Source organism: Onychomys torridus, chromosome 23 (genome assembly GCF_903995425.1).
Source record: "Onychomys torridus chromosome 23, mOncTor1.1, whole genome shotgun sequence".
NCBI lineage: Eukaryota > Metazoa > Chordata > Mammalia > Rodentia > Cricetidae > Onychomys > Onychomys torridus.
The window spans coordinates 51374397-51392190 of NC_050465.1; the positions used below are offsets into that span (position 1 = coordinate 51374397).

General features: G+C 43.4%; 1 protein-coding gene across 1 annotated transcript in view; it reads right to left on the bottom strand.

Moving 5' to 3' along the window:
- The window catches only part of Acadl (acyl-CoA dehydrogenase long chain), a 33530-nt gene extending 16548 nt beyond the window's left edge, over positions 1-16982 (bottom strand). The window contains exons 1-5 of the mRNA XM_036173573.1: positions 16840-16982; positions 9269-9424; positions 7594-7731; positions 5839-6003; positions 1315-1381 (exon numbers count right to left, since the gene is read on the bottom strand). Coding sequence (XP_036029466.1) covers positions 1315-1381; positions 5839-6003; positions 7594-7731; positions 9269-9424; positions 16840-16916 — 603 coding nt within the window. The 5' untranslated portion in view covers positions 16917-16982. The remainder of the gene's footprint in view (positions 1-1314; positions 1382-5838; positions 6004-7593; positions 7732-9268; positions 9425-16839) is intronic.
- Between the last annotated feature and the right edge of the window lie 812 nt (positions 16983-17794).

Here is a 17794-nt window from a genome sequence, read left to right on the forward strand (position 1 = left end):
ACACAACATAGTTGCATATGCTTGGAATGCCAGCACTTGGGCAGATAACACAGGAGGATCGCGAGTTCAAAGCCATCCTGGGCTTCACAGCAAGACCCTGTCTCAAACAAACAGACACACAGCCCAAACAACAATGTCCGCCACCCCCTACCCCACCACCACCACCAGAGTGATAATATTTAGCATTTGAGAAACCCTGGGCTCAAACCTTTGCACCAAAATAAAGAGCAACCAAACAAGAAAATTCATCTACAAACAGGCCTTGTATTAAAGACAGACATCTTTCCTGAACATTTAGTCAACTCAAACACTTCTCCTCAGGGATATATTTGCTCTTGAGTCATCAGAACCTATCTGAGGAGCTCTCCAAATCTATCAGTAAATTGTTTCTCGAAAGAACTGGAGGGTTCTTGAAATTCTATCACCTGCACTTTTATCGCTTAAGATCTCCTGAAACTTTCTGATATTTGTTTGAAACCTTTTCTCCCAATCTTTCTTTTTTCCATTTTATTTTATGTGTTTGGGTGGTGTTCTTTTTCTCTCTCTCTCTCTCTGTGTGTGTGTGTGTGTGTATGTGTGTGTGTATGTGTGTGTGTGCACATGCATGCAGTACCCACAGAAGCCGGAAGAGGGCATCAGATTCCCTGGAGGTGGACATAACAGCCAGTTATAAGCCACCACGTGGGTGCTGGTGACGGAACCTAGGTCCTCCAGAAGAGGGGCCAGTACTCTTAACTGATGAACTCTCTCTCCAGCTCCCTCTGAATCCTTTTTTATAAAATTTATTTACTTATTTGAGGGTATACATACATGTGAAGTTCCTCCTTGATCACTCTCCACCTTATTCTTTGAAGTAGGGTCTCTCCTTAAACCCGGGGCTTGCATTTTCCCCCCAGTGATCCTCTTGTCTCTGTCTCCTTTAGGGCTGGGGTTAAAGGGGTGCATGGAACCACACCCACCCAATCTTTCATCGGCATGGAGTTCACCATTGTTTGTACCACTTTGGGGCAACAAACAACTTCATTTTCATTGCCATGGTCGTCATCATCTTTTTTCTGGGGTGAGGGTGTATTTGTCAAGAGTTATTTGAAAGCTAAAAGCACCTTTGCAGTCTTTGTGGAGGCTCAAGCAACATGGAACACAGAAGAGGCTAGCTATAGACTCTGCCATGTAAGAACCATGGATTTCTTACTCCCCTGAAAACTCTAAAGCAGTTCCTGTGTTGGTCCTTAGGCTGACCACAGCATCCACTGTGTGCAGTTCCTAGACACTGAGACCCACAGCCTGCTTTCAAAGAGAAGCCCTCCCACACACCTTGCTTCCATTGAGAATCCAATCACTCCCAGACTTCTTGGCATTTGTTCTTACGCCTTGTAAATCACTGTAATGGAAAACAAAGGTCAATCAGTTGGCAATAACCAAATTATGCCATAACGTGGCGCACGCCTTTAATCCCAGCACTCGGGAGGCAGAGGCAGGCGGATCTCTGTGAGTTCGAGGCCAGCCTGGGCTACAGAGTGAGTTCCAGGAAAGGCGCAAAGCTACACAGAGAAACCCTGTCTTGGGGGAAAAAAAGAGAAGAAATGGTCACTGAATCACACTAAAAACACATCTGATGTATCTTAAAGGTCTTACATGAAGATGAGTGACCTAACCAGACTTTGCATGAGTCACAGAAGCCCACCGTGCTTAAGAACTCCAAACTGGACTACGTTGACATTAGGCTTGCTAGCTCCCTAAATTATGAATCAACATGTACTTTCCTGCCTTTATTTGGTTCTTATTACTATCTTTTCCTTAAAAAACAAAAATAGGCATTTAAAAGACAGGGGCTGGAGAGATGGCTCAGTAGTTCAGAGCACTTGCGGCTCTTCCAGAGGTCCTGGGTGTAGCTCCCCAGAACCTACATGAGAGCTCACAGACATCCATAAGTCCAGTTCTGATTCCCTCTTCTTACCTCCATGGGCACCTGTCATACAGTCATATACATAAAATAAATCTAAAAGAGTTATACATTTTCTACTGCCTTCCTCCTAACAAACCATCTCTAAAAGGAGCGCATCTTTCTAGATATTTCTATTTAAAATATGAAAAGGGGCTGGAGAGATGACTCAGCGGTGAAGAACACTTACTGTTCTTCCAAAGGACCCAAATTGGGTTCCCAGCATCAACATCAGGTGGCTCAAAACCACTTGTAACTCCAGCTTCCAGAGGACCCAATAACGTCTTCTGACCTCTGTGGAAACCTAAATAATTCACACACACACACACACACACACACACACACACACACACACACACACACACAATTTTAAAATAATAAAATTATAAAAAAAAGACAGTATTCAAAGAAGAAAATTATCCATTTACTGTTGGTCTTTGGAGACAAGATTTGATACATAGCTCAGGCTGTCCTAGAACTCACTATGTAGCCCAGCCCAAACAAAGAATCCTCCTGCCTCAGTCTCACTAATGCTGGGATTTTAAGTGTGTACCATGAGGCCTGGTCATCAAAAATAATTTATCTCCTGAATGAACATTCTCAAAATATACCCTTCTAGTATTTTTCAATGGATATAAACATGCATATGTAATATAATCTGTTTTATAAAATTAGAACCATACATGATTTTGATCTTCATATCTAGTATTTTTCTGTGAGATAATTTTTTTTTCTTTTTTGAGACAAGGCCTCTCTATTATGTAGCTCTGGCTGCCCTGGAACTTGCTTATAAACCAGGCTGGCCTTGAACTCACAGAGATTCACCTGCTTCTGGTTTAAAGGCATACACCACACCCAGTATGGTAAGATAATTTTCATTTACATGTTTTTTTAATTACATGCTTTATTTAATGTCATGTATGTTTGTATGTGTGCACGCACACTACTACAGCATGCGTGTGGAGGTCAGAGGCCAACTTTTAGGAGTCAGTTTTCTCCCACCCTGTGGGTCCTGGGAAGAGACCAAACTTAGGTTATCAGGCTTGGTGGCAGGCATCTTTACCCAGTGAGTCATCTCACTAGCTCAAGCATTAGCTTTTCATTTTTATTAATACTCTACTATGAATAAGCAGAATGTATAATGAATCCACATTACATTATTTTATGTGATCCTTGTACTTTTATACTCCATGGTCCTTAAAAAATTACTCTCTACATTAGGCTAAATAATAATACTCACCCTCCCAAAGATCCCAGGTCCTAAGCTGTGATACCTACATTACATCATCTGGAAAAGGGATCAGGCATGTGTGGCTAACTTAAGGATTTTTGAGGCGGAAAGATTATCATGGATTATCTGGATAAGCTCTAAATATCACAGATATCCTTAGCAGAGGGACAGAATGGAAGGAAAGGGCAACCCTGGGTAATAAGCCAGTGAACCCTAGGAGCCACCATGAGAAGAGAGGAGCAAGGAGTGAGTTCTTCCCTTTATCCTCCAGGGGGCGTATGGTCCAGCTAATAGTCTGATTTGGGTCCAAAGATACTAAATGTGGATTTCTAGCCCCCAGAAATGTGAAAGAAACTCACTTAAAGGCTAAATAATGTTGAATTCTAATGATATATTTTTCACCAGTAGGATCAGTTTCTAAAATCTGCACTTGGGTGTGGTGGTATTGTGTTCCCCCAAAATATTGTGCACTCTAATAAACTTATCTGGAGTTAGAGAACACAGAAAGCCACTAGATACAGAGCCAAAAATGGTGGCTAGAAAATGGGTCAGAGTGAGCCATAGCAGAAGCTGGGCGGTGGTGGTGCACGCCTTTAATCCCAGCACTTGGGAGGCAGAGCTAGGCAGGTCTCTGTGTGTTCAAGGACACAGCCAGCATGGAGACACATGCCTTTAATCCCAGAAATCGAGCCTTTAATTCCAGGGAGTGACAGCAGAAAGAGAAAGATTATATAAGGCGTGAAGACCAGAAACTAGCAGCATTTGGCTGGTTCAGCATTTGGCTGGTTAAGCGTTTAGGCTTCTGAGCAGCAGTTCAGCTGAGATTTATGGGGATGAGGACTCAGAAGCTGCAGTCAGAGGAAACAAGACCAGCTGAGGAACTGGCGAGGTGAGGAAGCTGTGGCTTGTTCTGTCTCTCTGATCTTCCAGCGTTCACCGCAATACCTGGCCTCAGGTTTGATTTTATTAGTAAGACCATTTAAGATTCCTGCTGCACATGGGTTGTTAAAATAGTTGTTCCGGAGACTAGAGAGATGACTCAGAAGCTGAGATCACTTGCTTCTCTTGCAGAGGACCTGGGTTCAGTTCCCAGCACCCACAGCAGGCAGTTCACAACAGCAAGTCCAGCTCTAGGGAATCCCATGCCCTCTTCAGGATTTCATGGGCATCCACACACATACAGCATATATACAAAAACACAAACACGTAAAACAAACAACAACAAAACCTGGTTGTTCCATGCAGAGACACAAACAGGTTAAAAAAAGGTCATGAAATAGGTTGGTGACTTGACCTTTAAACTTGTCATGTATGAAACGCTGAAAAATGGCTTAAACACATACAACCGAGTAACGACAAGAACTCAGACCCTCATAATATCCTTGAGTTTCCCTGATTCTAACACTGAGACTTACAAGATTTCCAGAACACGACAGATCGGGTGTCATAATATCCCAAATACAATGTAATCATCAATTTGCTGTATGTACTTCTTTTAAAAGACCTCCTTTCTCGTTTTCTTCTTTCTCCTAACATGGGAGGCATAGTAATTCTCTATCTTATATGAATTATTATCACCGAACAAGAATTAATGTGAGGAATCAGTGTGAGAACACTTACAAAAACCTACACTATCGTGCAAATGTACTTAAGTGAACACAACAAAGTCGCCTGTGAACACGGAATGGTTTCCAGCAACTGCAAACATTTAAAAAAATTATCATTATCTTTATTACTGTGTGTAAGTGTGTGTGCCGGGGCACGCGCACCTTGGGGAGCTCATTTCCTCCTTCCACCTTTATGCACATTGCACTCAGGTTGACAGGTTTGCAACAAGAGCAAGCACCTTTATCTGCCGAGTCACCTCATTGGTCCAGCAATGGCAACCCTCCTGTGGAGGCCAAATCTAAGAACAGAGATGGGCTCGACGTAAGGCAAAACCAACTGTATCCCATCTTTTCTACTCTCATACATGTGTCCTTGTTGACATTCCTCTTAATTAAAAATGTTTCTGTGTTTGGACTCTCTTCTTTTTAAAATGCACAGCCTTGGCAGCCTGTGTCTTAGAGTTTCAAGTAAGCTAAACAGCCCGCTCAACACATCCCACTTTAAAAACAAATACATCATGCTAAAGACTCACCTCATACGCTGCTACTGTGTTTTCATTACACCACATTGATATCTTGAACATAGCAGATATTGCAACTGAGGTTTCATGTTGTGAATTATGCTGTGTTCACTTTTGTCTTGTATACAGCTCAGAATCACTTATAAACTGCAACTGTCACCTAGTACCATAGGGACGTGGGGAATTGGTCCCAGGACCCCTATTTCCAGGTACCAAAACCTACAGATAACTGCAAAGAACCTATTCTACATATGTGCACATACTTTAAATGTTAATTTCCAGATTAGCTATAGAATTCAGGCCAGTGTAAATGCAATGTAAAGACTTGCTGTGTTTTCTCTAGTGAATAATGACAAGAAAAATGCTTACACGTTTGGTACAGATGAAAATATTTTTTCCAAATATTTTCTACCTGAGATTATATGAATCCATGAATGCAGAACCCATATTTATGGAGAGCTGTGGAGTATATCTAACAAATATTTTCTGTTCCGATACAGCTTCTGAGAATTCGAACCCAGTGCCATGTTGACTCACCTTCCGGCTCCAGGCTCTGTCATCGCTATGGCACCGATGCACTTGCCTGCTGTCATCTGGGGGATGAAGCGCTCAATCTGCTCTTTTGTGCCATAATTTGCAATATAGGGCATGACAATATCTGAATGAAGGCTGAAACCAGGGCCTGTGCAATTTGAGTATGCTCTTAAAACAAAAAGAGAAAAACAGAACCATGAAATAGCTAGTTGGCTGCTTTAAGGGTCTCTAATTTTCAATTTTACTGAATAATGTAAAGTATGAAAGGTCTCACTGGGCTGGGTGGTAACAGCCTGCCTTCCCATGAGCCTACAACCTTCCCAAATGGCACCTCTGTTTTATTAACCTGTTAATTGTGGTTCTAACATAGTAGGGGTGCTCTAGGAGCCCCTCTACAGGCACTCACTTGATGAACTAAGAGATAAAATACTGACGGCCTGCAATTATATTACCCTGACACTGCAAATGTCTAATTATGGAGAACAGCTTGGGGACATAGCCTAATGCAACTGCAGTCAATTTATAAACTTTCTAATTTACTGTTTTCCTTGTAAAATTTATGATTAAGTCTCACTGCTTACAACTGTTTAAAATTACGTTCTTAAATACACGTAAAATATTCTAAATTACTTATGTCGCATAATTTATGTATTGTCCCATTGTAGTACATTAAATTGCATCACAATTTAGGGGGTCGTGGTCAGACCTAACAAGGACTTGAGAGCACAGCTTCCTCTACTCCTAATAAACTATGTTCTTACAGGAAATCCCCCAATAGCACACCGGTGGGAGCATGTTCATTCACCCTTCCTACACCTACATTTAAGTCCCAGACATGTTCATTTTTTCCAATTCTTAATGCAACTGTGAACAAAGTGTTACCTTCACAATTACCTTGTGATTATTGGGTCAGGATTTGACCACTTTCACAAATTTTGCATATAGGCAAAATGATAATTCCAGGTTAACATAATTTACGATCACCTGGCAATGAGGAAGACCTGCTTTCATTAAATAAAATCTAAGTGCATTTCCCTTATGACCAACTGTTGCTTCAAAATCTTCTGCCATTTTAGCTGAAATCTTTATGTAGTCTTACAATGTAACTTTTAGCATATTCATCAATGAAATATTTTTCCAATCTACTATAAAAAGGGGGAGGGAGGAGAATAAAGCTATCTTTTTTAACTCTTCTTTTTTGTTTGTTTGCTTGCCTGTTTGTTTCTGTTTTTTGTTTTTTTTTGTTTTTTGTTTTTTGCTTTTTTTGAGACAGGGTTTCTCTGTGTAGTCTTAGCTGTGCTGGATCTAGCTAGCTCTGTTTACCAGGCTGGCCTCGAACTCAGATCCACCTGCTTCTGCCTCCAGAGTGCTGGGATTAAAGGCGTGCGCCACTGTGCCTGGCTATTTTTGTTTTCTAAGACAGCTTCTTGCTATGCAGCTCCAACTGGTCTAGAACGCTATGTAAAACACACTAGCCTTGAACTCTGAGCAACCCCACTACCCCCCTCCCCCCTGCATGCTAGGATTACAGGTATGTAAGACACCTGGCCTGTCAACAGCATCTAGTTCAACAACGTAAAAGGACTTAAAAAGAATGGAATGTCTTTCCACATGCAAGATTGCATATACACATGGGTCATCTCCCATATTTTACTCTGAACTTTTAGTCGCCCAAGAACTCTAGAAAGTCTTTTCATGATCCCTTCAGGAAGGACAACTTACAAAACACGACTCCCCTTTCAATGTCTCCGTACTTACTGCTCTTCCCAAGTAACTGCGGTGGAAAAGAAATCTCCACCGATACCGCCATGTTTCTCGGCAATGTTGACGCCGAGCAGGCCTTGCTTGCCAGCTTTCTCCCAGAGCTCTCTGCTCACTTCTCCAGCCTTCTCCCATCTGCGAAAACAAACTTAAAGTCAGACAGACGTCCTGAAGATGATGTGAACGACCTCACTGGGAGCTTGAGGTTTGGGCAGGAATAGGTCCTTAATTTGAAGTAACAGACGGCACTGGCCACAGCCCTTTCCATGTGTAGCTGGGTCTTGTGTCATTTCTCCTGTTTCCTTCCTTATCATTGCTATCCTCTGCCCCCTCTTGATCTACCAACTAGACCGGTAATTCATAATTTATAATTTCTCAAATTTTCTCAAAAAGCTCTAGGGTACAAGCTTAGTTTTAGCACATAGCAATGAGATCTCCCTAACAGGACTTGTAAAGATTTTCCACGTATTTCCTTAAAACGCTGAATTTTAACTGGGCATGGTGGTGTGCACGCCTTTGATCCCAGCACTGTGAATGAGGCCAGCCTGGTCTACATGGCAAGTTCTAGGCCAGCCAAGGCTACAAAGACCTCTCTCAAATGGGAAAAAAAAAAAAAAGTCACAGAAGCTGTTTTTAATAATACTTAAAACTCATTTGCAATGTTGTAAAATTAGTGACTTTTGAAATACAGCAAAATTCTATTTTAATAAAAATGAATTTCTTGTTCAATAATAAAATGATTAATCAAGAGATACCGGTAGGGGGGGGCTGAGATGGCTCGGTGGTTAAGAGTGCAGAACCTGGGTTCAATTCCTAGCACCCACACAGTGGTTCACAACTATCCTTAACGTAAGTTCCAGAATGCACAGGACACACAGAAATGCATTCAAGCAAAACACTCATACACATAATTAAACCTCTAAGATTTTTAAAACACAGTATCGGTATAAAAATATTTAGAGGTGGCCAATGACTCACCAAGTTGCACTATGCTGATCTTTTTAACATTTGCATACTTTGGTTCATAACAGAGAAAGAAAGACTATAAAACAGACTAAGGATTTGACAATTAACCATAAGTTTTGGGTTTTTTTGGTTTTTGGTTTTTGGTTATTTTTTATTTTATTTTTTGTTATTCTTAGGTTCCCTTGTAAATCCACAAACTTTCTTGCTCTTGAATGCCACACTTTAAAAGGCCAAGTGTGGTGGCACAAGCTTGCAGCCCCAGATACTCGGGCACCTGAGGAGACAATACTTGTGTCTGAGAATTCAAGACCTGAGGAACAATGTGATATATGAGGACTCAAAAAATAAAATTAATAATATTAACAGTAATAATCGAGTATTTACAAAATCTCGACATCCTACCTATGATCCCAACAGTGTTGTGGTAAAGCATAGTGAACAGACAAAGAAAGCACTTTTTTGTTGTTTGTTTTTCAAGACAGGGTTTCTCTGTGTAGCTTTGTACCTTTCCTGAAACTCACTTGGTAGCCCAGGCTGGCCTTGAACTCACAGAGATCCGCCTGCCTCTGCCTCCCGAGTGCTGGGATGAAAGGCGTGCGCCACCACCGCCCCGGAGTAAGAAAGCACTTTTTGCATCACGTGCGCTGCATTCCAGAAAAGGGTCCTTTCCGGGTGGAACGCTCAAGTAGGGAAGGAGGGCACTTACTCTGTATGGTGAGGAATTACTTCTTCCTGAAAAAACTTCCTTACGCTTTCCCGGAAAATGTCGTGCTCCGAGGAAAAGATTCTTCTGATTCCAATATCAGTTAATTTTTTAGCAGAAGGGGTTTCCAGACGAGCCTCTGCTCCAGAATGAGAACATCTTCAGGAAACAAGCATTAAGAGAGTTAAAAGAACCGTTACTCCTTATACCCAAATGAATGCCACTGAGCAACATGGAACCCTGAGATAAGCTGCCCATAGGACCTCCTCGCCTCCCAGCCCCTGTCTCAGAACCCTCCCCCGGCCCTCCTGCCACAAAGAAAATAGCACTTTGTCACAATTCAACTGTCTCCATTCAGCAATCTGCAAGGTGAACCATGCCTAACTCGAACCACAGATGTGAGCTGAGGTGAGTATACTGTTTCCAAACAGCATATGGACTACTACACTGCATAAAAGCCAAACAGTACAATTAAAAAACTGTGGTAAATTTTCATGCCACATACAACTTCTAAAACAATGCAGACCCTCCCAAAGTAGCAATGTATCCAGAATCACAATTCCAAACAGCAGGGGCATAAGATTTGAACTGTTAATTTCACTGTTACACTGCAGTATCAAAATGTCTGTTGGGGTCCATTGGAATGTCAATCAAAATGCTCAACAAGACTCTGTGTGGATTAGTATGGAATTCTTTAGGATCTTCATCAGACACTTCCCTCTCCGCCCCCCCCCTTCCTCTCCTTCTCCACGCCCTCCGGGAAGATAAAAGGACTTTTCATCAGTTCCCTCAGTTCAGTTGTATTCCGAGTTTTATTTGTTTCCAGTTCCCCTTAGGAGGACAACCCTTTGCACATCTTCAAACTCACAACTGAATAAACTTTTTTAAACAGAAATTATTTTATTTGAAAACAAAAAAATATGGGTTTCAAGAACAGGGCGAGTCCATTCACCCTAGTGGTGACTTTGACCTTCATTCACCACGAACAATGATTCCCATGCCTGCCACTGTGTTCTGGTCCATGCATTCAGGATGGCATGGGAGCTGGCTTCCAGAGGTATTCTAGATCCTTCTTAGACCCTCAGGGAGAGGCACACATTCCATTCACTTGTTCCAAGCAGTTGCCAGAGGATTACAAAGCCCATCACAAGGTAGCCAATGAACTCCAGAGAGCCAAGGAGGGGCTGAAAGATCTTCCAGTCTGAGTTAGAAATTAGTAACTCTGTTTAGTAAAGGTCAAACCATTTTTCACACAAGAGGTTGGCCACCATGCTAATGAGGGTCTAAAGCTTCGTCCTCTCTCACAGCCTGCAGGTGATGGGCAGCATGGTGGCAGACCTGGCCAGTCACCAATGGAAGGGATGTTCTGGAAGTCTGTGGCTATCCCATGAGGCTGAATACCAATGCCTCGGCATACTGTAACAGACACAAAGTTCCTCCCTTTTAAGGCCATGTGGAGACCTCTGTTATGGGTCACAATAGGCATCAGTGCCCACCAGCTGCCCTCTATCCCACTGATACTACAATTCTCATAAATAGCTCTTGGTTTTCACTGCACCAATGCAGGGTCTCTAAAAAAGTGAATACATATTAAAATGCAGAGAAAACTTTTTTTTTTTCTGCTGCGTGTTAAGTTCTAACTTCGGTTTCTCTCTTTCTGGGGTGGGCCCTGGTTTTTCTTGAGCCTTTTTCTGGAAAAGATCCATTTCTTAATTACATAACTAGAGTTGATGACTTACATTTCTTACCAGCTTTTGATAAAAACAAGTTAATACTTGTTTCTAAAACAAGTTAATACCCAAACCAGAAAAAGATCCAACAGAAAAGTTAAAGACCAAGCCCTTGAAGAACACAGACCCCATCATGGTAAAAGCCAGAGAAGCTAGGGATAGAAGAGCATATCTCAGGGTGACGAAGGCTATATATGACAACCTATAGTCAGAATCATGCTAAACATAGAAAACCTCAACCATTCCCATTAAGATGGGATCAAGACAGAGTGATTCTCTCTACTCCTACTCCTGTTTAATTCAGTGCTTGAAAACTTAGCAAGAGCAATAAGACAAGAAAACAAAAATAAGTACGGTGTAAATAGGAAAAGCAGTCCAAGTATCTCTACTTGCAGATGATGTGAATCTAACCTATGAGACTCTAAAGATTCCACCAAAAAAAAAACCCCAAAAAACAAAAAACAAAAAAACCCCAAAAAACAACAACAAAAAACCAAAAAAAAAAAACCCCCAAAAACAACAACAACAAAAAATTCTCAGAGATAATAAACACTTTCATCAAAGTAGCAAGATAGAAAATTAACACACAAAATTCAGTGGTTTCCTATATGCCAATAACAAATATACTGAAAAATAATTCAGGAAAACAATCCCGTTCATAGTACACACACACACACACACACACACACACACACACACACACACACACTTAGGAATACATACTTAACCAAGAAAATAAAAGACTTCTACAATGCAAACTTGTTTTGTTTTTTCGAGACAGGGTTTCTCTGTGTAGCTTTGCACCTTTCCTGGAACTCACTTGGTAGACCAGGCTGGCCTCGAACTCACAGAGATCCTCCTGGCTCTGCCTCCCAAGTGCTGGGATGAAAGGCATGCGCCACCACTGCCCGGCTCAATGCAAACTTTAAGATACTGAAAAATGAAACCAAAGATGACCCCAGAAGATGGAAAGACCACCTATGTTCATGGCTCAGGAGAATTAATATTATGAAAATGGCTATCTTATCAAAAAGCAATCTACAAATGCAGTGCAACCCCAACAAAAATTCCTGGGCTATTCTTCAAAGAGATAGAAAAAATTGTTAGAATTTATATGGAGAAAAAGAAATTATATGAAGGCACAAAACACCAAGGTTGGCCAAAGCAGTCCTGAAGAAAAGGATACTGCTGGAGGTATCACCACACCTCATCTCATTATAGGACAGAGGCACAGTATAGAAACAGCCTAGCTATGGCAATAGAACACACACAGAGAAAGAACAATGGAATGTGGGATGCAAATGTAAGTACAGGCAACTCCAGCTACCTGCTCTCTGGTGAAGATGGCAAAAGTCTACACTGGTAGAAAAGACAGCATCTTTAGTAGATGGTGCCAGGGAACCCGTACAGAAGATTAAAGCTAGATTCTTATCTCTGACCCTGCACAAAGCTAAACTCCAAATGGATCATCTCGATGTAAGATCTGATATCCTGAAGCTCCCAGAGGAAAAGTAGGAGGGGCGCTTCAACACACAGGTACAGTTAAGGGCTTTCTAAATAGGACTTTGAGCCGGAACACCTTTAATCCCAGCACTTGGGAGGCAGAGGCAGAGGCAGGTGGATCTCTGTGAGTTCGAGGCCAGCCTGGTCTACAGAGCGAGATCCAGGACAGGCACAGCAGCATAGAGAAATCCTGTCTTGAAAAAAAAAAAAAAAAAAGTAAAATAAATAAATAAATAAATAAATAAATAAATAAATAGGACTTTGGTGGCACCGAGCATAGGAAATAAGACCACCACCAACAAATGTGATCCCATGAAACTAAAATGCTTCTGTTGAGCAAAGAAAACTGCCAGTCAAGTGAAGAGGCAGCCGGTAGAGCAGAGAAAAGCTGTGCCAACTCTCCATCTGACAGAGGCTTAGTGTCCAGAATGTACAAGAAGCCAAGCAGCCCAATTACAAAATAGGCTATGAAATGGAATAGAAAGATCTCAAAAGAAGAAACACCTAAAAAGTAAATGCCTAAAAAAGTGTTCAGTGGCCTTAGCCATCAGGGGAAAATTTAAAATAAAGCTATTTTAAAATTCTACCTCACCTCAAGTCATCTTGGCTATCAAGAATAATACAACATGAGGAGCCGAGCGGTGGTGACGCACGCCTTTAATCCCAGCACTCAGGAGGCAGAGGCAGGAGGATCTCTGTGAGTTCAAGGCTACTCTGGTCTATACAATGAGTTCCAGGACAGCCAGGGCTCCACAGAGAAACCCTGTCTCAAAAAAACCAACCAAACAAAAAAGACTATAAAATGACAACTAACCCTGGCTGGGATGTTGCGAGTGTAGACTAGTGAAGCCACTTTGGAAAACCATGTAGAGGTTTCCTGAAAGAAAGATAGTAAGCGAGAGACCAAGAGAAAACTAGAAACGGGACTGCCATAGGACCCAGCCACACCACTCACTACACGGCACGTACCCAAAAGTGCTGTATCCTACCATAGGTTCTTTTTTTTTCCTTTATTTTACATCCCGACTGCACTACAGTTTCCCCTTTCCTCCTCTCTACTCCTCTTCTGTTTCTGTTTAGAAAGGGACAGACCTCCCATGGGTGTCAACAAAGCATGGCATATCAAGTTGAGGTAGGGTACTAAGCACCTCCCTTGTATTAAGGCCGGGCAAGGCAACCCAGTATGAGGAGTAGGTTTCCAAAAGCCAGCCAAAGTGTTAGGGACATTCCCTGCTCCCACTGCTAGGTGTCCCACATGCAGACCAAGCTAGACAACTGTCACATATATGTAGAGTGCCTGGGTTGGTCCCATGCAGGCTCCCTGGTTGTTGGGTCTGACTCTTGAGTTCCTACGAGCCAGGTTTGTTGATTCTTGTGATCCCTCTCAGTCCCATCGTCCTTCTCCCTCTCTTCAGCAGGATTCCCTGAGCTTGGGCTAATGTTTGGCTGGGGGTCTCTGCATCTGTTTCTACTAGTTACTGGATGAAGCTCTCTGATGATAATTGGGGTACACCAATCTGATCACAGGAAATCAGGCTACCATATCCACTATTGCTGGGAGTCTTAGCTGGGATCTTCCTTGTAGATTCGTGGGATTTTCCCTTGCGTCAGGGTTCTACCCGACCCCGAAATGCCCCCCCTTTCCTGCCATCTCTTTCAGTGCTCTCCCCTTCCATCCACGCCTCCCACCCGATTCCTCATGTCCCATCCCCAACCACCCCCAGTCCACCCAGGTGCTCTCTTCCCCTTCTCAAAGAGAGCTATGTGTTCCCCCGTGGGCCCTCCTTGTTACCTAGCCTCTCTGAGTCTGTGGACTGTAGCATGGATATCCTTTACTTTATATCTACTGTCCACTTATGAGTGAGTACATGCCATGTTTGTCCTTCTGAGTCTGGGTTACGTCACTCAGGATGATCTTTTCTAGTGCCATCCATTTGCCTGCAAACTTCCTGATGCCATTAATTTTAACACCTGAGTAAGTACTCCATTGTGTAAATGTACTACATTTTCTTTATCCATTCTTTGGTTGAGGAGCATCTAGATTGTTTCCAGGTTCTGGCTATTACAAATAAAGCTGCTATGAACATAGTTGAGCAAGTGTCCTTGAGGGATGACTGAGCATCCTTTGGATATACGCCAAAGAGTGGTCTGGCTGGGTCTGGAGGTAGCTTGACTCCCAATTTTCTGAGAAACCACCATAATGATTTCCAAAGTATCACACAGATTCTTACACACCCACATCCATTGTTGCTGTACTCACAACCACCAGAAAATGGGATGAGCCTACATGTCCATCAACCGATGAATGGATGCTGAAAATATGGTACTATGTTAAGACTTTTCTGTTGCTGAGATAAAATGCCATATCCACAGAAGAAAGGGGTTGGGGGGGGGGCTTATACTTCTAGAGGGATGAGGGTCTTTCACCATCCTGGCAGGAAAGCATGGCAGTGAACAGGTGGTTGGGGCAGGAAGCTGAGATCTCACATCCACAAGCACAAAGAAGAGAAAGCAGGCTGGAAATGTCTACAGCCCCCACCTGCATCCCAGCGATTTACTTCCTACAGCAAGGCCACACACCTCCTAAACCTCACTAGAGCTGCCAAACTCATGACCAAATTTTCAAAAGGTCAGAGAGAAGAGGTCACAAGACCTGCAGGTGGCCTCACAGATCTCGACCACACCATATCAACTAGATAAAAGTTTACTTTAGATTACTATTCGATAAACACTTTAAAGTACATGTTTTTCCTTACAGATTTTCTATACATTGGTTTTCCCTTCATGTCAAAAACAATGCTGGGGTTGGGATACTATGCTTCTTATATTCAGACGAAATCATTTACCAACGTAGAGACAGAACTTGTGTGTAAGTCTGCCTGGGCCATAAAACAAGACACGAAAATTCCTGAAATGTTTCTAAGCTCAGAGAAAGAAACGCACAGAGAATAAACACTTTCCAGTTCAATTAAAGGTGCTGCAAGGAATGTGCGGAGGGCAGAAACCGAAATATTTACTTCGCAGTTGAGTTTGCTGGAACATCTATTTTTCAGTTTTGAGACTGTACTGAATAAACCAACAATCTACAGGTTAGCTTTTTAGTTTTCTCTGCCTTTTAAGCCAGGGTCTCGCTAAGTAGCTCAAACCAGACTTCAAATTCGTCGTGATCCCCTGGCCTTGGTGCTACCACTTCACAGCCTCATTTGCATAAAACAAGGAAGAAACTGCATGAAACGAACCACTAGCACCCTCAGCCACTGGGAGCTGGCTTTAGTACTTGCTCTTGGCTCCGCCTATGCCTCTCTTCATAAATGCTGAATCAGACGGCGTTTCAACAAGATCGTTGATCATTATGCTCATAAAAGTTTAAAAAACCCGTTACGATAAAACTGTAGCTCCTGACTCATTATTTTCCAATAGTCTCTTTAAGCTCCCCCCCCACTCCCCGGTGAATCAAAATAAGATCATTTTAGGGTTCTCTAATTTTAAGAGCGAGAAGACGACCTGATCAAAAGGCAGAACATCACTTGCTCAGTGTATTTTGTAGGCTAGAAAGCATTCTTAAAGTCCTAGGAACTTTTCTGTCTCTCCCAGAAGGGGGTAAGCATTACCACATCACTTTATGGTACTGCACAACAATGTGCTAATTAGCTCATTTAAATGCCCCGCCACCCTAATTAACAAAGCTTTGAGCTTCCAGCTTGCTTTAGCCAATGAATGGATTTTAGGAGAGGTAAAACTTTTGATCTCAGCATAAAGACCCTTAATAATCTCTAAAGGGCTTGAGAGCTGCTGATTAATCCCTCTACATTTAATGAGTTTTAAGGATTTGCTAGTAAATCTACAGCTAATTTATCAGATGGGGCCCTCGCCTGGAAGCTGGAGTCGAAATTAGTATTGTTGCAACCCGTCTTCCGGTCCGCGCCTCCGCACACCGAGTCCCAAGTTCACTGTCAGGTTTGATAGTCCTCCACCTCGGGTTCCAACTGGGCCAAAGGCTGCGTGCAGCTACCCGGTGGCAGCGCGCCCGAGGGGTGACCGCCCCCGCTGCGGGGCAACAACTTTGAAAGCCAGTTCCCGGGACAGCGGGTAGGACGCGGAGCGGGGCCCGGGCCCCGAGCGAGCATTCGGCCGAGCCTTGACTTCTGGGGCCCAGTGGCCCGTGTCGGGGAGAGGGTGGTGACACCCCGAGGTCTCCGCGCCGCCGCAGAGGGCAGCCCCAGGTTGGGCAGAGACGATCGGGGCCGCCTCGCCCTGCCCCGGCCGCGACCTTCCCCGCTCGGCCGTGACTCGCCACACCCCACCACTGCACGCCGAGACCCGGGCTGCCCCGGCACTCACCGGGCGGAGGGCGGCGGGCGTGGCGCGGAACGGGCGCTCAGGACGCGCAGGGAGCGGAGGAGCAAGCGCGCAGCCATGGCGGGACACCGGGCGGACGGAGGACTGGGCTCCGGCTCTGCAGCGGACGCGGGCGGGACGGAGGGGCGGCGGGACGGAGGGACGGCGGGGCGGCGGGGCGGGCCTCGGGGACAGCCAACTGCGGGCCGCAGGGCGGGGCTGCCAGCTCGGGCGGGGTCTGCGCCTCGCCCGCCCGTCTGCCCCGTGCGCCTTCCCTGTCTATCCTGCGGCAGGCAGGACAGAACCGGGGTCCCCGAGAGGGTCCTGGACACTTTGTGGAGCATCCAAACACCCCCAAGCCCCTCACGGCGATGTGCGTGACATTCTTTTCTAATGTGGCAAGGCTCGCTTCACATAGACAGCTGTAGGGATACTCTCTGTAAAGGATTGTGTCTGTTTCCTTGTTTTTGTTTTCTTGCAAAAGTTTGTAGCTACGCTATGGAAAAAATAGAAATATATGTGATGTGGGAAAAAAAAACTCAACAGTTGATTCAATTATCCAATAGTACTTGAACTCATATAGGGTAGTTTCTTTCTTTCTTTCTTTTTTTTTTTTTTAAGTTCAACGAAATCTGTGGCAATTAAGTGTATGAATTTGACCTTCTGTAATGGGGAATGCCTGAAAGGTTTTGAACGTCCAGATTAGATTTCTAAGGAGGCAGATTTCTTAAGTCAAGGAGAACAGTCACCGAATCTGAAACAATGAAATAGTGAAAGGGAAAGGTACTTTGTGTTAGAAGTCAGCAACTGACAGCTTTCTGAAATACAGAAATATTTAAAAGGCAAGTGTTAGTACTTCACAGAACCAACAATCTGGGAAGACATGAAGTCTTGTTTGCTCTTTAATTAAAAAAAAATATTTTAAATTATATTTATTATTTACTGTGCGTAAGTGTGA